The 24,363-nt window shown below is 38.6% G+C and overlaps 3 protein-coding genes across 7 annotated transcripts in view; 1 reads left to right on the forward strand and 2 right to left on the reverse strand.

The window, feature by feature from the left end:
• The window catches only part of LOC114661780 (interferon-induced very large GTPase 1-like), a 138,086-nt gene that overhangs the window by 73,086 nt on the left and 40,637 nt on the right, over nucleotides 1-24,363 (forward strand). Inside the window, exon 2 of one of the 5 annotated variants that reach the window (XM_051934701.1) lies at nucleotides 23,665-24,198. The exons of 3 other annotated variants lie outside the window; for them this stretch is intronic. In XM_051934701.1, the coding sequence (XP_051790661.1) occupies nucleotides 23,665-24,198 (534 nt within the window). Of the gene's footprint in view, nucleotides 1-18,132; nucleotides 24,199-24,363 lie in introns of those variants that run through there. One more of the 5 variants, XM_028814980.2, reaches the window with a different exon arrangement.
• The window catches only part of LOC127529812 (uncharacterized), a 119,184-nt gene that overhangs the window by 33,136 nt on the left and 61,685 nt on the right, over nucleotides 1-24,363 (reverse strand). The gene's annotated exons all lie outside the window — the stretch shown is intronic.
• LOC114661781 (up-regulator of cell proliferation-like) overlaps nucleotides 1-24,363 on the reverse strand; it is a 133,425-nt gene that overhangs the window by 30,241 nt on the left and 78,821 nt on the right. The gene's annotated exons all lie outside the window — the stretch shown is intronic.

The following is a 24,363-nucleotide window of genomic DNA, read 5'->3' on the forward strand; positions in this document are numbered from 1 at the left end:
AGAATTGGTGAATCACGGCTTGTGTTGGCTACCAAAACTCAGAAAGGGCGGGCCAGCCTCTTGTCAGTTAATGTATTCTGAAAAAGCTTGTTCGAGTCTGCACACAGACGTTTTGCGATTTGTGTTTCATTTTGAACTTTCTAAAAATGTTACTCACGACTGTCGGTTTGTGCATATATTTACATTCATGTACACATTTTTGAATGATTTTTTAACCATTCTTGGTGCAGTTTATTACATTTATTAAATATGTGTGCAAAATGTGTAAAGACAGATATAATAATGTATAAATATAATAAACATTGAATTGTATAATCATAGTTTCATTTTTTATACTTAACACTAATTTCACAAATCGTTCATAGCAGTGCTAATACAGAATAATTATAGTTATAGTCGATATTAACATTGATGAAATAAAATGTGCTTATAAAATAGACTTACACCTTTAATACTCAGACGATTCTAATCGTGCTGTAAAACAGCATATATATGGGGTACAGTTCGTGACGTTTTATTATGAACATGTTCCACTTAAGTTTGCATATGCTGGGTTTATGTCTAAGTGTCTGTTGATGGCGTTCTCATTTGATAACCAGGATTCGGCCAGCTCTCTGGCACTTCTAGTACTGGCCTTAAATCTTACTTGTACATTGTCCCAGTTAAATGTATGTCCTGTTGATTTTGTATGTGATTTTTGATCTGTGATCGTGAGTCCTTCCTTCTGACGGCGTTGTGATGTTCCTCTATGCGAGTTGCTCTTGTATCATTCTTGAACCTTTTGTGAAAGTGTTTATTTGACCTTTGGACTTCAGGCTTTACACATTCTATAGTTTATGCCTACATTTTGTAACATTTATTACTAAAATATGAAAAAGTTTCTGTTTTAACAATATGTTTACACAGTTTACTGTAGAAACGGAACACACATGAAATGCATGTGTTCCAAGTAACGATTTATTATTTCCACTCGAAAACTCCACTTCACTCCCAGATAATCAATCAAGGCATGAGCTGGGAGAAGTTCGCGCATGTTCTAAGTCGGTGGGGGGATGGAATAGCCGGCTGCTTGCACCTTGTATTTATCAGCACAGTTAGATGACAAAAGACGCTGGCGGAGAGGTGCGAATGGATTTAAGAAGAGGACTATTTCATTTATGTTAGGTAGAATGCCCAAAGGGGACTGGGCGGTCTCGTGGCCTGGAACCCCTACAGATTTTATTTTTTTCTCCAGCCTTCTGGAGTTTTTTTTTGTTTTTTCTGTCCACCCTGGCCATCGGACCTTACTCCTTTCTATGTTAACTAATGTTGTCTTATTTTAATTTCTTATTTGTCTTTTATTCTTCTTTTCTTCATTATGTAAAGCACTTTGAGCTACTTTTTGTATGAAAATGTGCTATATAAATAAATGTTGTTGTTGTTGTTGTTGTTGATTTAAGGTGGGCCGGATCTACGAGTTTTTTTGTAGGCTCTGGTAATTCTAGTGTTAATAAAAGGACAAGTATCTGTTTGAATGTGTGTGTTCATCCAGTTGCTATTTCTCTAATATATGCCAGTTGGTATGGGATTTGTAGAAACAATGCTAATGTTTGTAATGTGCCATCTGGAAAAAGAAATGCAATGCGTTTTATTACCACATGACTTACAACAGGGGTCCCCAACCCCTGGTCCGCAGCCCACTACCGGGCCGCGAGAGAACTGCCGGCAACGGAGACTCACTCAGACTTTTCAGAACGCTTGGCAGGCAGGGCTTTGCAGCGGCGTAGAGAGAGGAGAGAGACCGAGGTGAGAGAGTATTACAACAAAGTATTTTGATGGTCCCGACAGTTTCCCCATATGAGACGAGTCTATAGAAATCTCATTACTATGAAGTATATTCAGCAGATACTTTCATTACAACGAAGTGACTTTGAAATGCCTGAATGAATCATCCACAGAGCAGTTAGATCTGTGGTCGTAGCTCAGTTGTGCACATTTGCACAACGATCCGAAAACAGAAACATTGTAAAAAAAATTTGTTTCTTCGAACTTGCCTCGTACTGTTTTTTTGCTGTTTTTGTTTCCTGAAAAACATCCATTGGAATTTAACTCATTGTCACCCTCCTATAGAAACAGCAGACACGAAAAAACGATAACAGTGTTAATGTTTGTGATGTGCAATCTGTTGGAATGACAAATGCAATGCATATGTCTTTGTTATATGCAAAAAACAAAGAAAAATCTCAGGTTGCAAACGTATGTGAACTGCTTAATAACTTAATAATAATAGAAATGTTATGTAAATTGTGTATAAAACTGCCTACACACCCGCCCCGAATCCTCAACCACTAAACTCCCCAGTCCCTGGAAAAATTTGCTTCTAGTAAAGTGGTCCTTGCTGTCAAGAAGGTTCAGGACCACTGCCTTACAAGATACACTCCGATAGAAGGTGCACTGCAAACTTAGATTTCAGTTTGTCTTAGACGGGTAGTATAGCTAGTTCACTCCATAATGCCTCAGATGTCACCAGGAGCAACACAGAGGATCATTGGCATTCTTCAGACCGCTCAAGATTAAGTCACTCCATTGTGTCCAGACTGTAGGAAGAGTTTCTGAGGTCTGGCAGGACAGATCACTGCTCAAGAATTGTCCACTCTCAAGTGACCACACTCAGGGCAGGTCTGACACACAAGACTGGTCCATCTGAGAGATCATTTCATATCTTGCCAGCTATCCTGCTACTGAAACTGCTGGCTGACACAAAGGCAGGACAGTGGAGGAAAGCCTTATGACACCACAGCTGGTCAGAAGTCCTCTCTTTGTCCTGACAAAATGTAGGCGCTTCTTTGGCCTGCCTTTGTTCCTCACCTTAACCCCACAGAGTACATTTGAGATGGCTCACATTTTTTCCTATTATTTTATGTGTTTAGAGATGATTGTTGATATAATGTGGTTTATATTTAACTTTATTGCAGTCATTTTACTGTTTGTTCACGTCTGTAATTGATCTCATTTTTTTGATTTTTCTGCTTTCTTCAGTATTATCTCTGTTCATTGCATTGTTGCCTTGTTTTGGTTTAAATAAAAGTCATTCTTAATATTTTCACAACTTGCTTATGCTTTTTCAGTATTCTCCCTCATGTATAATTATATTTTTATAGGCAGACAATTCTGAAATCTTGATGATACAACTGAAGTGCCAACCACTGTGTCACCATGAAGGAGAAGCAATTGAATGACAGGGTAATTGCAGCAAGAAAATACACACGAAACACTAAAGTGACAACATGATCAAAAAAAGAATTTAAAGAGGCAAGTCCTTATATCAGCAGAGGATGGAGCAGCTGACGCAGATACAGTGGTGAGACTCTGAGCTGAGCAGACCAAAGAGTCGGCTGGAGGAGACAGGACAGATTCAAAGTGGGCCAGTTTCAATTTCACTAGTAAATGGAAGTGTGTGGCGTGTAGAGTGGCGTTTAACAGTTTTGGGTTTACAATGTGCCACAGCTAGCAGAAGATACCATGAGCCACAAATGCTGGCACCTGACTAAAAAGAAACAAGTGGCCATTTCAGACCCAGTCTGAGGGCAGAAAGTAGAACCAAAAGCAGAAGCAGAGTTGTTAATGAAATTGTGTTTTTGACTTACATGATCAAAAAAGGAAAATCTGTAGAAAGAGGAACCCACCTGTCAGCAGAATGCCAGGGGTTGATAAGCATCCTGAATCAGCGGCTGTGGATATAGAATTGCAAAACATATTTTGTATACGTTAAAAGAACAGCAGCCATGTTGTGCTCGAATTCAGACCAGTTAGGCACAACATTTCTTCTATCTGATTTGTCTGACTACTTGGTCCAGTGAATCCCACTGAATACTGGGGCTTCATCCACGTGCACCACAGACACTGCTGCCAAGTGTTGCCGAACTGAATGAATATGTCCGAAATGACAGTTAACAAAGAGCAGGCCACAGACTACATAGACATTTTATAACTAGTCAGGTCAAGTCAACTAGTAAACCAGACCTGAAAAACTGGAGGGCATGGACTCTAAAACAGTATAACAGACACTGGAGACTCCATCCCTCTTTGTCCCAAGATCACTACAGTATGTGGTGAAAATGTTCTTATATAATACGCTACCATGGCTGTTTGTTTGTCTGTCCAGGATTTTAAATCACCTGTAGCTCACAAACCGTTTGACCTATTGACCTGAAATTTGGTGCTTGTGTACAGTGGAACCTCAGGTCACGACCGTAATTTGTTCCAAAACTCTGGTCGTAACCTGCTTTGGTCGTGACCCGAAGTAATTTCCTCCATAGGATTATATGTAAATACAATTAATCCATTCCAGACCGTAGGAACTGTATGTAAATATATTTTTTTAAAGATTTTTAAGCACAAATATAGTTAATTATACCACAGAATGCACAGCATAATAGTAAACTAAATGTAAAAACATTGAATAACACTGAGAAAACCTTGAACAACAGAGAAAACTAACATTGCAAGAGTTTGCGCTATAGTGCTACCAACCACTCGCTAAAAATAGTTTTTTTTTATGAGTTTTAAGCACAGGGAAAAAAATGAAAAATCTGTAATTTAATAAACAACCAAGAAAAGTAACATTGCAACAATGCACACTACGAACTGATTGCTGTAAACAGAAGTGAAGTGGAGGTTAAAATCCAATAGAAAAAAGTCTTCATTAAATACAACGAGGTTAAAACAATCAGTCTCTTTAAAAAAAAGCCCATCTTTACCTGCCTTCTCGGCCTTATGTGGCCAGCCCTCTCTCCCATGTGTGAGTGTGTGTGTCTTTCTCTAGCGTGAGTGTGTGTGTCTGTCTGTCTCTCTCGCACTCTCTCTCTCTCGCTCGCTCGCTGCACAGGGAGAGACTGATCACGTGCGGAAATCATCGGCCCACACAAATTGAAAGGGAACCTGGCGTGTTTGTATACCGAGTGTGTGGTCATGAATAGATGCAAACGTTTGGCAAACTTTTTGGTCGTAACCCGATTTGTACGTGTTCAGAGACGTTCGTGAACCGACGTTCTACTGTGCTATGTGACATCTACTGTCTGCTTTCGGGGTGATGATTTTTACTACTCTTTTTTATGTTATTTTATTGTAGAATCAACTTTTGGCAGCAGCCAGCAGGGCAGCAGTGTGGCACATGCGTTCGGGCGCCGTTGTCATTCCTACCACCGTCGGCGTCACTTCCCCTACCTCTTCATATCTTAAATAATTCTTTAGCAGATTGAACACTTAAGTGCCAGCTTAAGTGAAAAATGAAGGAAAACGTACTAAGTAATTGCAACACAAACACTGACTTAATCAGTTTTAATGCAAAAAGATGGAGAAGAAAGAAGAGAAGAAGTGGGCCACTACGGTGGAGAGAAGAAGAGCTGCTCAGGAAGCAGCAAACGAATGCTAAACATACAGAGAAAGAGGATGAAAACTAGGAATGCTCAAGTCAAGTGGATTCACTGCACATTATTGTATAGTGCACCGTTATTGGTAGTCAATAATCACTAATCAGTATGTCACTGCAATGTGACACTAAATAGCTTTGACAGACAGACATATTTGGACCTTATATTCTGCATATCAAAGTTTTACCATTTTACTGAAGGTTATATGCTAGATTAAACAAACAGGCCTGGTTTTTAAGCTGTATAATTAAAAAGACAATTTCCCTTTGGGGATTAACAAAGTGTATCAAAAAGAAAAACAAAAAAAATGCATAAGCAGTCAGCGACACACTGCAAGAAATTAAATGAAAAAACTAACAATGTGCCAGTGGAAACATTCCTTTTCTTTACACTTGTATCTGTTGTCTTGTATGTGCGCCTCTGGTATGTACTATCTGAGGTACACTACATGCACAAAAGTATTGGGACGCCTGAGCATTACACAAAGAGGGACTTTAATGACATTGCATTCAAATCCATAGACTTTAATATGGAGGTGGCCCCCCTTTGCAGCTATAGCAGCTTCCACTCTTCTTGGAAGGCTTTCCACAAGATTTTGAATTGTTGACAGTGGGAAATTGTGCTCATTCATTTTGTAGAGAAGGCATGGCTTGTATCTTCATTCCAGGGCATCCCAAAAGTGCTCGATGTTTTTGAGGTCAGGGCTCTGTGTGGGCCAGTTTCTACACTGAACTCATCCATCCATGTCTTTATAGACCTTGCTTTGTGCGCAGTCATGCTGGAATAGAAAAGGGTCTTCCCCAAACTGTTTCCACTGAGGTGGATGCATAGTGTTATCCAAAATGCTGTTACGCTGAAGCATTAAGATTACCCTTCACTGATTACCCAAACCCTGAAAAGAAGCCCCACAACATTATCCCTCGTCCACTAAACCTAACAGTTGGCACGATGCAGTCAGGTAGGTAAAGTTCTCCCGGCATCTGCCACACCCAGATTTGCATCTGACTGCCAAACAGAGAAGCATGACTCGTCACTCCATAGAACACGTTTCCACCACTCCATCTGATGTTTGGCATTGGTCTTGGTGATGTGAGCCTTGCATGCAACTACTCGGCCATGGAGACCCATTCCATGAAGCTCCTGCCACACAGTTTTTGTGCTTACATTAATGCCACTGGAAGTTTGGAACTCTTCAGCTATGGAATCAGCAGAGCGTTGATGACTTTTGCACACCATGCACCTTAGCAGTCGTTTACCCGACTCTGTGACCTTATGTGGACTTTTGCTTCGTGGCCGAGTTGCTGTTGTTCCTAAACACTTCCACTTTCCAATAATACCACTTATAATTGACCATGGAATATCCAGCAGGAATGAATTTTCTCAAACTGTCATATTTAAAAGACAGCATCCTATCACAGTGTCACGCGCAAAGTCAATGAGTTCTTCAGAACGACTCATTTTGTTTCATAAATGTTTGTAAATGGAGACTGCATGGCTAGGTGCTTGATTTTATACACCTGTGGAAATGGGTCTGATCAAAACACCTGAAATTAATAATTAAGAGGAGTGTCCTAATACTTTTGTCCATAAAGTGTATGTATTACTGCTATGGGTTGACAGGAGGCACTAAAGCTAACATTCTCTTCTTTAGTTCCCTCCAAAGCACAGAGGCGACACCCAGTGAGGGCCACTGACTCCACCCCTTCTGGTCCCCGACCTATAAATCCCACTGCTGCCAGGAAGAAAGTGTTTAGTCTTCCATCGAGTTCCATCCTCGCAGTACAACTCTTACAGTTCAGGGGCAACTGGACAACAGATCACTCGGCGAAAAGACAACTCGGTGAAAAGTCAACTAGGTGACATCCTTTACCAGTTAGGTAACAGTTAGGTTCAAAGAGACTTTTTAATGATATTTAAATGACAACGTAGGGCGCCGGAAAATCCACAGAATCACCTGCTTTATGAGAGTTCCAATACGTTGAGAGTAAAGATATTCCTTAAGCCGTATTCACAGGTCACGTTCTGTATTCCAAATAATGTTATCATACGATTACAATCAATACAATTTATATAAAGGATTAGCAATTTTGGTTGCAGAAGATAATGTAAGACAGAGTTTGTTCCATCTGCAGAATAAAGTTAGTTCATCAATTTTATAAATTTATTTTCAACATTTTAAATCACATTCTCATTTAAATATAATTAAAAAATCTCTTTGAACCTAACTATTACCTAACTGGTAAAGAATGTCGCCGAGTTGTATTTCCCCAAGTTGTTTCTTTGCTGAAATCTCTTTTGGCGAGTTGTCTTTCGCCGAGTTGTCTTTTCGGCGTGTTGTCTTTCGCCACCGAACCAACTCTTATGTAGCCTGACAGCAATCTAACTTTTCTTATTTGGAAAGTCTCTTGTATTGGCCCTAACGTTTATGGACTTTTTCAAATATTTTTGTTGGAACTAAGTGGGTTGGCACCCCAAACTTTTCAAGTGGTGATGTACAGTTCCTTTCGTGACTTCACTGTCTAGAATGTTCTAAAGACAAGAAAGAAAGACAAAACTTTGTTCAATCAGTACTAGAGAGACTGGAAAAAGTATACCTTTGGAATGTCTTCAATTGGCACATTGTTATGAAGTAATTATCTTTAAGCTCTCGTTGTTCATTATAAATATTATTGTGTGTGGTTTGAACCTTTTGCATATGTTTTATTCCTTACAGATTATTTTAAATTCTATAACTTTTTGGTTTAAATAATTTTGTTTCTATTTTATTTTTGCCTTTTTGTGTGTGTGTGTATCATAATGTCACCAATTGGCACCACTGTCTCGTTTGTCACTGCTTATCAATTCAATTCAAATTTGTTGTCCTGAGTGGAAAATTTGGTTTGTCAACAGATTTTACAAAGAAACCACATTATAACTTTAAAACACATCACAAAGAACTCGGTCATTAAACAAAAACAGCAGAAATAAGTAAAATATAGCAGTCAGCAATAATAAGACATATTTGACATAAAAATGAAACCACCCTTTAGACCTAACCGATGCTATCTGCTCATCCTGTGATTTATTAAAGTTCAACTCATTTAGAAGGTTAATCACAGTCGGAATGGAAGAGGATTTGACCCGGTGGCTTTTAATCTTTGGAACCCTCGACATGTGACCTGATGGCAGCCACTGAGACTGAGTGTGTAGTGGGGGAGTCCAGTCTGACAGGAGATCCCCGTTTTCTGTAAAACCTACTTTTTGTTTCATTGCTGTGGTCTACAGTTTGATTGATTCTGAGTTAGTTGCTGACATTAGGATTTCCAAACCAGACCAACAGAACTAAACAGACTAGGCTTCCTTAAACTTTAGAAGTGCTGCTGTCCCTCTCTGCAGACGTCTTCTGAATTTCCATTACAAGTCAGTTCACGGCCCTGATTGCCCCCACATATTTACAACTGTCAACAGTCTCCTTTGCCCAGTGCCAATGTCTATTAGCCAACAGACCAAGATAACCTGAACTGAGCCTGTGTGATTGCATTTAGTGAGAATCCTTTCAAAATTAGGAGTGCATTGCAGATTTCTGTTATCATCTAATTCTGGTTATTTATGGAACTTTTTATGAATCTAAATAAATAAATGCTCTGTCTGACACCTAAAATGATCCCCTTATGAAATCTTTCTGAAGATCCATTTTGTTGTTCAGCATGAACTCCAATTCATGGTTGATATTGATGAGATCCAGCACTTTGTGATCCACTTGTAAAATAAGTGGATTCAGAAAGAATATCAATAAATTGATTACATTTATAAATAGATAGATTATATTCAATAAAAAAAGTATGCATTTTCTAAATGCCATTCTAAAGGAATAGAATGAATAATGTAGTGATGAGGAGAAATTATTTATTTTTTTCCTGTAATGTACATTTTCTATGCTTTAGATAAATTTATCTATCAAGGCAGTCATTACTATAAACTAAACAGCATTGCCAAAAACTTGTTAACGTCTCCGTTTTCAGGTTCCCTCCAGTGAGTGCTGACTCTACAATATTACAAGTAGAGGAGGAGCAGATGGTTACTCTGCACGCCACTCCACGTATATAAAGCCCAACTTCTCTAAAGCTCTCCTGCTGAGTAGGAATGGAGAGGAAAACACATGACAGGTTGCGGGTAAGTTTCAGAATTTTAAACATATTTGGCCAATACAGTATGAGTCGTCTTGAGGAAACTTGAAAAATGAGATGAAACCTTTATTTGTAGGGTGGCACGGTGGCACAGTGGTGGTGCTGCTGCCTCACTGTAATTAGATCAGTGTTCTGGTCCCGGGTCCTCCCTGTGTGGAGTTTGCATGTTCTCCTCATGTCTGCATGGGTTTCTTCCCACAGTCCTCAGACAATCAAGTTAGGTGGATTGGTGATACTAAACTGGCCACGGTGTGTGTTTGGTGTGTCCTTGTGTGTTCAACCTGCGATGGACTGGCACCCTACCTAGGGTTTGTTCCTTGCTTTGTGTTTTCTGCTAGCAGGTTACAAAATGATTGGCCATTTTCTAACTGAACGTTACCTAAAACTGATTTTAATCCACATGCATTTTTAATACTTAATAACAGTAGCTATGCTGAATGCAATGTATTATATTATTAGATATTATTAAATACTATTATATTATAATATATATTATTTAAATATATATTATTTTATCCATAATGTTAACCATTTAGCTGTTTTTCTTAAATTTATTTGCTGAAGCGGCTTTAAAAAAATCATTGAAAAATATTGTATTCGTAGTACATTAATCTAAAAAAATGTATATGTACTGCCATGCCCAAAACAAGCTAATGTGTTTTAATTTATACAGAATGTTATATTTACTAAACCTCATGTGCTGGTCCAGGGCTATAGTTGCTTTCCTTTAGTTTTCTTTTTTTAAATTTAAGAGTAAATCAGGGAGAAGAAATTCCTCGAGCAATTCCAATACTATATATATAGATATGTTTATATACAGCATATATGTATATGCAGTATATACAGCATGTAAACATATATATATCTATGTATTATATAAAATTTTTTTACACAACCTGAGGACACCGCCATAGCTAATGAGTTCACTACATTAAGTATGACATCAATATGCTCATCGGAGACTTCTTTGAAAAGGTCTGTTGGTTAAGGAAACGTGTTGAGGGTTTTAGTTGAGAAATTATTCTACAGAATTCATGTAGATCTATTTGAGTGAAGGAATTTAATTTGCTTAAAAGAGTATGCAGGGGTTCAAGAGGATTAACTTTGCATTATATTACATCTAATATACTTTATTTTGTGTTTAATAATGCTGAAAAAGCCTCACGGGTTTTGCTATAAGATTTCAGGGTTGTTTTCTTGATTGAGCTGGGTTTAGAAGACCATCAATAGTTGAGATTAAAACTCTTGGATTTCCTGTGTTGTTGGTAGACTGTGTTGTTATATTCAGTCATTTGTGCTTTCAGTATTTAATAGTGGACTTTTAGTTTAGTTTTCCTCCATTGACACTCACCTCTCTGGCAGGGTCTCCTTAGATCAGACCCTCTGAGTCTCCCAAGGTATTTTAATGCTGGAGGATTTCTTAATAATGTTTTCAAGAGCTACCGTGTCTGCTGCAACCTTTTCCTAGGCATTTACATTTTTCACTTTACTGGTTACGTTGCTAGTTTTATTAGTGTAAGCAATACATTCAGACAGATTATTTAGAATATTAGCAAACCTTGAAAAAAATAACATTTTTAACAATACACTTCTCATTACTTGAGGTTACCAGTATTTCTACATCAGATAAAATTCAGAAATTGTCAGATGTACTGATATCCACAAACTGCCCATCCCGCTATATCCTAACACAGGGTCACGGGGATCTGCTGGAGCCAATCCCAGTCAACACGCAGGGTGCAAGGCAGAAACATATCCCCGGCCAGTGCACCAGCCCACCGCAGGGCACACACACACAACAAGCATCCACAAGGGACAATTTAGAATCACCAATGCACCAAACCTGCATGTCTTTGGACTGTGGGAGGAAACCCATGCAGAAACGGGGAGAACATGCAAACTCCACGCAGGGAAGCGAACCCAGGTCTCCTTACTGTGAGGCAGCAGTGCTACCCACTGAACCACCGTGCTGCCCACATCAACTTTTAATCCTTGTGAAATGACTAAATGTAGCGTGTGTGGGCTGGCTAAGATCAGAAGAGTGCAGTTAGTTTGTGAATTCTCTTGCTTTCGAGTCACATTGGTTATCATGAACCATGAAAACTGAAATTGCTTACTATTAGAGTAAGGTATCACATTTTTGATGTAACAACTACAATATATATAGTTTAGCAGTTACTGTTTATCTCACCACCAGGTGGCAGTGTATTATTGCTGTTTGGTGGAAGAATATGAAATGTTGCTCTTTGATTCTTGACGTTATTTTTATTCTGCTGTTTGTAATTAAAACATACTAAACATGGTATGCTGTAGCCATGTTTAGTTAAAATGAGAGAATGTTCACTTTATTTTCTGTATTGTTTCAAGTATTCCCAATACTTCAAATTAGGAACCTTACGTAGTTAGCTTTTATTATAGATATTAAGTCTGAGAATTCCTTGGTAAAAAAACCTGGAATTATATTTTGGAGGTCTATAAAGGTCAGTAGAGACCGCAACATTCCTTGAATAACTACAGAAAAATACTTGAAAGATGTGTAAGTACCAAAACTGGTAGCTTTACAGTTTAAAGAATTGTAATATTGTGGTATATCCTCGACTTACTCAAGTTTGTTACCAGATTGGTTTACTCTCACACCTTAAAATTAGCTCACGCACACAAACACAAACACACGCACACGCACACACACACACACAGACCCTAACCATAAAAGTGCCGTATGAATGACGCATGCACAGCCCAACACTTCCCTAGCACTTTAACCACATAAGTGCCATATGAATGATGCGCCACTCCTGAGCACTTAAAGAGACTTACTTATCTTTGGCACAAACAATGTATGATGTCTTAGATATATCTCAGAGTTAAATATTACTTTGGACTCCAAGAATATATTCAAACATACAAAGGCACAGCATCCTTGGCTATAGGCCATTTATCATCTAATGATGTCTTACTTACTATACGTACTGTTCACTTTTGGACAGAGCTCTTTGTCATCAGCTGATAAACCTCGCAGTTCAGATCCTATGGCACTTGCTTACTGCTTCAGGTGCTCTAATATTTACCTTATTACATCAATCACTCTAGATATGAAGAAAAAGTAGAGAACATTAAAAGCAACTTGGTATTTATTAAAGAACAATAATACCAGTAGTGAAAAGCATACAGGAAGATATAGATATCAAAGTCTATATACAGTATATAATCTTTAGAAAAAGCTTATGAAAAGTGTCAAAGATGAATGTCCTTGGGCTGCTTTTGATCTAGCATTCAGCGATGTTCATGAGAAGCTTCTGCTGAAGATCAGATAAAAACAGTTGCACGTCTCTCGCTCTCTCCCTCCCCGTTGCTGTTTCTTCTACTGGACCAGCCATATTTATCTTGATATTCCACATGGATTTTCGGGACATGTGATATTATTAACACTTGATTGGCTGGCTGTCAGTAAGATGGATGTCTTCACTCAAATTTCTTGATCTATTTAAGCAAGTTCATTTCCCTTCTCTTCCCAAGCTGTAAACCAGTTTGGCAATTCCTAGATCCCACGACATTCATCTGTTTACTGCTTTGTTCTCACAGATAGTTTAGAGATGATACAATTCAGGAAAAGAAAATGTGTTGATGTCCTAGCACAGTTCAGGAAAGGATCATGTTTTCATGTTAAATTGTCTAATGCAACTGTCCTGTATTTAAGTTCATCTTGTTTGTTTGGGCAAAATAATAATGAAAATATAGGCATCTATTATTTAAAACATTGCAAATCTGGCACCGCAGGACAAGAATACAATACAACACAACTTATTTTTTGTATAGCACTTGTCATTGAGTGCAGACACAGAGCACAGTGAGTGAATTCTTAGATTAAATACAAGTATCGACTATTCTAATTACTAAATACAGAATTAGTACATATAAAGACACATATTTGTCAAAACACACATAAAACAAAGTAGAAACTGATTAACTTAAATGAAAACCAATACTATTTGTCCATTAATCAATTGATAATGATGAGCTGGATGTAACTGTTAAAATCCCAGTACTGACGTGTCCAGGGGTTGCTGCTTCCCTGCAACACCCTTCCCCATTTCTTATTACGGGGATGACATTTAAACAAACACACATTAGTTTAAACGGGGTGCTGAGACGAGACGCGACAACAATACCTATGTGGCCCCGCTACAATCTGTCCATTAATCAATTGCCAGTTGACATTGAAGGAGATTAAACTTGTAAATGATGAAGTCAAAGACAAAGTCAGACACAGCCACAGTCCTGGAGACCTCGGCAGACTGGTCCCCCACCCCAGTGCTACCCTAGCCAAACTGAGGCCCAAAGCAGAATAGTCTTTTTGGGCCGAAAAATCTGCTCCTCTGTGAATCTACCAATTTAGAATTCCTTATAACAGCTTTAATATGAACAATGAATATAAAAATAAATACTAAATACATAAAGAAGCAGACATCACAAACTTATGTTTAACTTTTAACGTCAAATACAAATACTTAAAAAAACAAACTTGTAAGAGAATGTTTGGGGGTTTCTTCAGTCTCTTTGTTGCAAATCACAATGGCACACATCTGCATTTTCTGGAAGTAAAGTCCTCTATGACGCCATAACTCGACAGTGTTTGTGTCAGGTCTGCTTTAATCCTGCTACTTCCAGTGCTTCTGCTACTACTACTACTAATAGTAATAATAAAAAACTGCTAATACTACCACTGTACAGGCTTAATACATTTACTTTAATAAGTAAATGCAGGGTCACGAATAAGTCAAATATTTAGATATTTAAAAAATAAACATGTGAATATATCACCTACACATAAGAATTTATCTTAGCTTCAATTTTGTCCGTCCAATGACATCAGCCATCAATAACGCATTAATTAAATCAGTAATGTAGTCAACCAAAAAATTAATGAATAATTGACATTAATCTGAGCAGATGGCTCTTTTTGTGTGTCAAAGATGCTGTAAGTGGTACTTTTCCGTACTTCAGCCAATCACTAAATAGTAAGTAAGAGAGCCAATTTACAAACATGTCCCCAGTACAATAAAACTCAGAACATTTCATATGTCGACTAAAGTTAGCAGACTTTAACAACGTGTGGTGGTCCTGAGGTCTGTATGGCCATAATTAATAATCCTCAGTCATGCATTGTGTAAGATGTGTACTGTAACATCAGATAATATTCGTTAAACACTCTGTTACACATACAGTAATACCACACTATTGTTTCTCCAGTAAACTGCTAGCTTTATTGTAGAGGCAACTGATGTAACATAACTTGGCTTACTAGAAGCTGGACAAATTTAGATTTCTAAATGCACCTGCAAGTACCTCACAAGCTGCTTCTTCATGCTTTCATTTTTTTCACTCCTGACTGGTGTTGACTTGATGCCATCTCTCTACTCATTAATTTGGCAATTCACAACACAGCAATACCCCAATAGAGTCAAGGTGTGAACCTCCAGACCCCTGCTTAATTGAGGAGGTTACTGCTTTAAATTTTATTTCAGTGATGTTACACAATATACTCAGTTACACTCTGGTTAAGATTTGGGTCGGGAGAGGAGTTATCTGACTCACGTCAAGTAAACCAAGCAACAAAAATGTGCAATCTGTTTGGCAGTCCAGTGGAGCTCCTGAATCACAGAGCTGCAGCCCCTGCCCATCAGTCCTTCAAACACGGGCCCCATGCTCAGTGTGTGATGTGATGTACGTAAAGGAAAGATTGGCTCTCGTCCACACCCACCTGATCATTCTATAGTGGAGTCTGTGTTGACTCTCCAGTCTGATGACAGAATCTTTCTTACAAAAATCCCAATGTTCCTTTATCTAAGACTAGCAAAATACTGGCGCTTCACAGCGGAGAAGTAGTGTGTTAAAGAAGTTATGAAAAAGAAAAGGAAACATTGGATGTGAGGAATAAATCCAGTCTACCCTGAGTCAGTTCCAGTGAAGACCGTTGCCTCATTGAGGTTCTTGTGCAGAGATCTGATCTGAAGCCTGATGCCATTACAAAGTTTTTGATGGTTGTAAGTTTCATAGTAACATAACTGGTGCAGCAACCTTCAATAGTAGAGTATGCAGAGGCCTGCCCGTAGGTTTAAGAGTGTGAAGAAACTAAACTAAAAGGCAGGATTCACCAGCAGGAAGACGTGAAGGAAGGCAAACAATAACAGGCTTGAAGTGGTGGAGTAAAGAAGAAGGGAGCAGTGAGCACGACGAAGAGCTGAGAAAAGTAAGGAAGCGAGTGAGGAGGCACATGAGCGTGGGATGTCGTTAATGTATATAGGCAGAGAGCCAACTACGTGGTAGGTGCGCAGACAGCGGCCGTGAGGAAAAAGGAAGGGGGACTGGGGACGGTCTTTGTGCGTCTCTGCCATGAAATAAATCCTCTGTTAACGGAAATAACGAATGAAACCACCAAAAGAAGAGTTCAATTCCAAAGGTTTCTTATGGCATAATGATGAGAACCACCAAAAAGAAGATGTTATTTTCAAACGTTTGTTACGAAATGAAACATAGTTAACATATGTAAGTACAGTGTATAGGATGAAAATGGGAAATTTGGGCTTCCTACATATATTGGAAGTCGCAGAAATAGTCAGGAGGGGTTTCCGCTATCTATATATACAGTTTAGGGGGTACACCCGTTTTCCCCCCTTGAGTGTTGCAATAGGACATGAAACATACCTAACTTTTGTAAGTACACTGCAAGGAATGATCAGGCAAAATTTCAGTTTCCCATCTATATGGAAAGTGGGAGAATTAGTGAGGAGTCAGTGAGGGCGTTGCCTTTTATATACATAGATGACATCTCCATATGCAGGAGAGCAGCCCAGCAGTAGAGCAGTGGCACCAAGTGCCACATCCAGCTATTGAGAGGAGAAACAGAATAGAAGAAGGTGAGTAACGGATTATAAATATTGATGCAGAATGCACAGCTAATCAGCAGCTCTAGTCAGGGTGTGCTAAACTGAAGTCGTGAGTTTTCAGCTGGGATTTAAAAGCTGAGACTGAATTTGCATCTCATAGTGGTTGCCAGGCCATTCGACAGCTTTGGGTCCTGTAACTAAAAGCCTGACATCCCAATGTTATTTTATTCACCCATAGAATCTTAAGCAGGATGGCATTTTGAACTCTCAGTGTGCGGTCTGATTTGTAAATAAGGATAAGTTCAGATAACTAAGCTGGACCTCAGCTATTTATAGGCTTTATATGTTAAAAGAAGGATTTTGAAATCTGCCCTAAACTTATCTGGGAGCCAGTGTTTTTCTACTCATTTTTTCAGCAGCATTTTTAATTTCCTGAAAACTGCAAAAAGAGTGATTTGAATGGCCAGTCAATAACGCATTGCAGTAGTCAATCCTACTAGAAATAAATGTATGAATCTCTAACTGGAATAAGGGTATACAGTACATGCCATTTCTGAAGCCGTGTTTCTGTGAATAACCGGGTTTTATTATAGTACATGTAAATGCACTCACTAAGAATAAGTAAATGTATTTACTCCATTTTAAGTAACTTCAATGTCGTGGCTTGGATCAACACCCTTTTGGCACACAGTCCTCCTCCTTACTTCATTGTCTGCCACAGGGTGCAGGTTTTTATCCTGTATTTCTCTGTGTTATTCCAAATTTGTCATTTACCATTTTTGTCACGACTATCAGTCTCCATTGCTGAAATCCACCACTCACACATGATACCATCATCACCATACTTAGCGTTTGGCCCAGAAAACGTTCACTTTAGAATAATCAGACCACCAGATTTTTATCTACAGTACATAAGAGGTATCCTGTGATATTTTAATGTCAGTTTATTTTTCCATTCTGATCAGGTCTTCGTCTTTTCCACTTTCATATACAGATCATTGTTGTGAAATGCTTTAATAGTTTGCAATATCGTTAAATGTAATTTATTCCAAACCAAACTCTCTGCTGCAGAAACCTCAGTTTGTCATGACTTTTACTTTGTGCAATGGACTGTCTTTTGGTTTGAGGAATATTCAATGCCTTTGCAATCTTTGTGTATCCTTCTTTTCCAGGTCATGTGCTTCTTTACCATCAGATCTGTGATTTACTCTAAATACAAGTGTTTGTTCATCTTACGCTTTTCGTTTTAAGTGTGCTACACATTCCATGGCCCAGATATCCTTCTATTCATGGTGTCAATAATGTGTCTTAGTTTGATTAGCAGGCTCAATACTGTATATGTTTATAGGCTAATTCTATGTACATTAAACAAACACACGCTTACATGCAGCAGTCATTGGCTCATCACTAATTATTCTCAACCTCTAGCTGCTGTTTCTATTTCACTTTGTTTGTAGCTTTGATTAAACACCCAGATGCTAAAGGGATGTTATCACATATAATAATGCATTTGTCCTCCTTTAGACTATTATTACAATTTGGTATACATCATTCACTGTAATTTTACAATCTGTGTTTTATATTTGTTTCCATTTAATAATTTAAATCTGTGTTTATTATTTGAAGGATAATCATATGTTTTCTTTTTTTCTATTTAATCACAGCCTGAAGCAAACACTTTAAAACACCACCATTGACACTGTGGAGAGGATCCACTAAACTCCATTCCAGTTTGGTTATTTCTGTGAATTCTTCATCAGACGTAGCCAACAGAAAATCTGTCATGTGTTCTCAAGGCTCAGACAGCGAGGCTTTCAATCCATCTGGTAGTTCTGGACTGCTTAGTGATTATAACATCCTAGAGATGTGTGCTGATGGATTGGTGCTTCAGAGTATTCTACTTTCAAATAATCCCGTGGATCATGTAAAGAAACGATCAGCAATGATTGATGTTACAAAAAAATGCAAGTGGTCACTACTCAATATAGTAGAACCAGTAGAAATCAGCGCAGGTTTTACCTCTCGTTGTCAAGAGCAATCAGCCAGAGTCCTTCTGGAGAACAGTGGATACAGCGCATACCAGGAATTAATTGACATTGTGGACAAGAACACGATTTTAGAAGTAGACAGACAAGATGACAATGTTCATGATAGAAAAGTAGAAGAATCACACACACCATACATATGTCAGTGGAAGAAATATTTCACTCCAGTAGCGACCTGCACATTAAGCTGGACTGATCTTCTTCTCAACCCATTAATGATAGCTGACCTGAAAAAACTGGAAAACACAAAATGTCAGCAAGAGAAGGATACGCTGTGCAAAGATATCCTGGAAAAGTACGGCTCTCATGTCAGTACAAGCAACACGTTTGGTGGAATATATGGAGTGAAAGTGGAAAGCACAAAGTTTAGTGAAGATCTAAGAGAAACAACAAGGCAGCTGTTAGAGGAAATTGTAGATGAAGTTGACTTCTCAACAGATACATCAGCATTTCAGGAACAACTTAATTATCTGAACAATGGAGAACTTGCAGAAAACTCCACATTATCTTTACAAATCTTTGGAGGCCCAGATCACTTTCTTGCCTTGGAGTACTGGAGAAATGGCCTTCAGTCTACCAGCAGCACATGGAAAGTTATTGACAGAGGACCTTTGGAACAATATGTGCCAGTGTGGAGGATTATAAGTTTGAACCATAAAAATGATTTTCTTCATTATGAAGCTGTATCAGATATGATAAAAGCATGCTGGGAAAATCAGACTGGAGTGCAGGATACTAGCAGTGACCTTGAGAGATTTATAATGTGTGAAGATTTGGTGGAAAGTCTGATTGAAAATGCAGAAATATGGAGCAGACTGTCAGAAGACCAATTCACTGAGAAGTGTGTCGAGTTTGTAACTGAATTCACTAAAGTCCACTATCAGATATGGATGAATCAGCCTGAAGAAACTGATCTCTACTGGCGTCAAAATGTTATTTGTCACAACACCATTCAGGAATTCCTCTTGAGGCTGGTCAGATGTATGGACTCAAAAGATTTACCCTCTGTACTGAAAGTAGATTTATTTGAGCAAATACAAACCTTGGTTGAGAAGTACATTTTATCAAATCCTACTTCCTTTTCAAATTTAAACACAATATTATCAGTTATAAAAAGTTATGTCATTACTGAAGAAGTAAAAGCGGTCTCCACTTATGATGATGAAGAGCGACTGATTTCCAGAATCAAAAAGCAGGTCTTATACATCACTTCTACAAATGAACTCATCACAGAAATGCTCCTCTATAATGTTCTTGTAGCTCTCATCAGACTGAAGCAGATTTTAGCCAAGACAGATGAAGGACATCTGCAGTATCTGATCACAGCCATCTTCTATGAGAATTTAAAGAGTGGAATTCCAAAAAAGACTGATGTGTCTGAAAGAAAATGGAAATCAATGACTGATAAAATCCTCAAACTAGAGCACCAAATAAAAGAGCTATGGGGAATGAGCAAAGAAGAAGGACAAGCATCTGTGTTCATAATAGCACTTGAAGAGGTAGAAGATTTGAACAACAGTAAAAAAGAAGCAGAATCAGTGATCCAAACCCTTAGGGATGACATGGGCTCTGATCTGTGTGCTTCTCTTGAACACCTAATTGAGAAAGACGATGGAAATCCTGCTAAATTAAAAGACGAGTTGAACTTAATCAGAAAACAACGAGTCACTCAGACAGAAGTAATGAGAAGTAGTTTGTGTGAAATCGGAGAGCTGGTATGTCATGATGTGTCTAAACAGCCACAGCACAAGGGGCACTCGGTACACAAGAATGACATTTTAGAAAGACTTGGCTTAGAAGAATACTGCAATGAGAAACTCAGCATGAGACACATTAAGAAGATCAGCTCACAAACAATACAATCAAATAAACCATCAAAACTTCAAGAGGTCCCGTGGTGCTTCATTCAAAAGCTCATGATGGTACATTCAGGTGCATTGATGCTGAAGTGTATAGAAGGTCAATGTGGTAAAAAACATAAAGGTCAGTTAGAAGATGAAGAAAACATAGATGAATGGCTTTCTGATGATACAGAGGACACACTTGTCTTAAATCCACTTGACGTCATCGTTGCTGTTTTTATGTGTTCTGATCACTTTGTTCAACAAGAGTTGGTGCAGAAAATGTCAATGTGCCAGATTGCAGTGCCCTTCTTGTTACCAAATTATAATGGCAGTTTCTACAATCTTCAATGGGCACTACGTACTATTAGGAAAAAATGGCATCAAACATCAGAAGGGAGTGAGACATCCATTATTGAGAAGGACATCGTAACACACCCAATGCTCGCAGTTACATTCATCAGATTGGGGGATCTCCAGCGTTCAAAGTCAGCCTTCCTCAACAGTCTCCTCAGTGGCTCTCAGGACCATCACAGTTTCTTTACTCATTCTGAAATGGAAGGTGGACATGTTCCCCGGAAAATTTCCAATGGCCTTGTTGAGCTCAGCTGGTATTTACCACAAAAAAAGGAAAATGAAGGACGGTTATTGGAGCCAATGGTGGTGATGAACCTCAGAGGAGACGCAAAGTCGCTGTCCACACAGGTGGGCTTTCTTGCTGAGGTTTCCTCAATGATCTTTGTCTTTGTGGATGATATTGGAAAAGAAGAGGAGAATGTGATTGCTACTCTATTAAAATCCAAATCAATTTTCTTTTTGTTAATTAATATTAAAAATAACAAAACAGAAGCAGTAACAAGAAGACTGAAACATTTAAAGTCAATATGTGAGATCACAAGAGATAACGTTTTAGTACGTGGAATGAAAAATGATGCTGAATTTGTGTCTACTGTTTTGTCATCCATATGTAAAGCAGAGAGAAGATACGTAACCTTAGAAGGAATGTCTGCTGCTTGTCGAAAACTGGGCTTTTACATTGACGAAGATTACCAGCCATGTAAGGCTGGAAGAAAAAACGCTGAGAAAGTTCTTTCTGATCTCAACCCTGATAAAATTGTTGAGCTTAAAGAAAAAATATTTCCTTTTCAAGGGCTACACTGGCAGGAATTCTCTAGAATTGAGAAGGAATATAAAAGATTAAAAGATACTGGTGAAAAAACACCTTTGGAATACGCTAAGGAATTAGAACAGAAAAAGAAGGAGCTTCGTCAGAAGCAGTTAGAAAATGAGCTTTCACCTGCTATTAAGATGTTTATTGAAGCTCTCCTGGGGAGCACCAATGATGAGCGACTCTTCTTTCTGCACTGGATGAAGTTCAAACTGGACTCCATTTCCTCAACAATCCTACCTGAGTTATGTGAAAAGCTGGTGACCCAAATTAGAAGAACAAATGGGAAGGAACAATTACTTAACAGGCTGAGCAGGAGCTCCCTGGGATTAGAGCACTTCCTACGTGAAATCGGTCAGATTTATGAGGCCTCGTTTTATTGTAGTGATCCTGACTTGAAGAAACACTTAACTAAATTACCAAATGCTGCGGCTGACATGTTGCTTTCTGGATTTCCAGTTGAACTCATCGATGGAGATGTCTCCAATATTCCCATAAGATGGGTGTCAGATGTTTTAAAACAAGTCCAGATAAAAACACATCCTGACACTCGAATTTTTGTTTTGTCAGTTCTCGGTTTACAAAGCACTGGTAAGTCCACACTTCTCAACACCTTGTTTGGCCTGCAGTTTGCAGTGAGTGCTGGGCGGTGCACATGGGGGGCTTTCATGCAGCTCATCTGTGTGGACCAACATATGAAAGCTGAGCTTGGATGTGATTACATTATGGTGATCGACACAGAGGGGCTGAGAGCAGAGGAATTATTGAACATAACAAACAATTATGAACATGACAATGAGCTGGCAACACTGATAACTGGACTAAGTGACATTGTCTTAGTAAACCTGTCATCAGAATCCAGTTCAGAAATGCAGGATATTCTCCAGATCATTGTCCACGCCTTAATAAGGATGAAGGAAGTTGGGATTAAACCAAGCATTTACTTCATTCACCACAATGTCTCTGACCTCTCGGCCAGTGCCCTCAATTTTTCAGGAGTCACAAAGTTTTTTAAACAACTTGATATTCTCACACAAATGGCAGCAAAACAGGAAAACAAAGAACAAACTTACACTAAATTTTCTGATGTGATTCATTACGACATCAAGAAGACAATGAAATACATGCCAGGGTTGTGGCACAGTCAGCCGCCGATGGCATCTGTCAGTAGCGGGTACAGTGAGAAAGTGTTTGAACTGAAACAGCAGCTGGTGGATCACATTAAACAACAAAGAAAGAAACGATTACCATTAACAATCTCAGACTTCATCACCTTAATGGAAGACTTCAGCAATGCGGTCAAATCAGAGGATTTCTTATTCAGTTTTCAGAACAGTCTGGGGGCTGTCGCTTATTCAAAACTCTCATCTGAGTACAGCGACTGGAAATGGGAAATTCAGAAAAGCTTCACACAGTGGAAGGAAAAGGCAGAACGGAGAATTAAAAACTGTGAAGAGATCGATAATTTAGAGCCTGCATTAAAAAGTGAGGCTGATGAGTTAGCAAGGAAGCAGGAACTGGAAGGACTTAGGAAACTTCAGGCCTATTTCACCAGTGATGTTAATAACAAAGAATTAATTGAAAACCACAAACATCATTTTGAGGTGAACATTAAGACACTTTGCATGGAATGTAAGAAAAATGCTGTGAGGAAGAGTGAAGAGTTCATCAAACTTCATCAAAGTCTTATTGATTTTCAAAAGCAAATCAATAAATATGAAGAAAAGATTGAGGAGAAAGTTAATGAGCTGATGCAAAAATGCAAGCAGGAGAAAAACAAACTTACTGAAACTCAACTTAAAGGAGAATTTGAGAATATGTGGGAAGAAATTGTGAAGTCCTTTAAAATTCCAGAAGATCATGTCAACATCAGAGCTGACATGGAGAACGCTATAATGGCTGATGAATCAAAAAGGAAAGACATAAAGGAAAAACTGTGGGAATCTCACCTCTCACAAGCAAAACATTTCATTGTGACAGATAAACATGTGAACACCAAGTCTTCTTACCCCTGTTATTCATGTGATTTGGCAAAACAAATCACATCAGATATTAAAGAAAAAGTGCATTCATGGTGGCCTTTTAGTAATAAAAATACAACTGAGATGGTAGCCAGTAATGCAGATAAAGAAATTGGCTCAATGAGGTTTGAAGGTGGTCTCCAAGAAAAGGACATCCAGAGAACAGCCAGTAAAGGAGGTTATCATGTGAATAAATCGTGGAGCTCTAATGCTCATGTCATGAAGGTTCAGAAGATTGCAGACTCTGTGATAAGTAAGTGTAACAAGTACCTGGACGACTTGATAAATAAGACCACAGATTACGATCAGAATTACTGCACAGGTGTCATTAAAGAAATAGACAAGCAAACTGAAAATTTAGGAGAAGGCCATAAATTGGTTAACAGCCAGTTTCATGTGGACATCAAGCTGCACATCTGCGGAACAGCAGTATATCGTTTTCAGGAAATGCATAACAAGTTTATGAGAGAACATAACATAGTGAATAAACTTCAAGAAAGAAAAGATACTTACTGGGAAACATTTAGTGAGATGTATCATGAACGAGATCTGAGTAAAAAAGTGACAAATCAGTTCTGTAACTTGTGTCTCAAGCCGTCCCTCATAGACGAGATCCAAAGGCAGCTCTCAAGGGACATTGTAAATCAAATGAGAGAGACGTGGGCACCAGTTGTTCTTAGAAGCATCATCAATTTTCAGTTGTCCCTCCTGGTCAGCCTGTATGATGGAGAGGACTTTGAGGCCTACAAGGCGTACATCACAGACTACGATTGGTTTGCTGAAGAGTGGCTGGCAGCACAGGCAGAGGAATTCTGTAGAAGTGA

This window comes from Erpetoichthys calabaricus, chromosome 12 (assembly GCF_900747795.2).
Source record: "Erpetoichthys calabaricus chromosome 12, fErpCal1.3, whole genome shotgun sequence".
NCBI classification, from domain to species: Eukaryota; Metazoa; Chordata; class Cladistia; order Polypteriformes; family Polypteridae; genus Erpetoichthys; species Erpetoichthys calabaricus.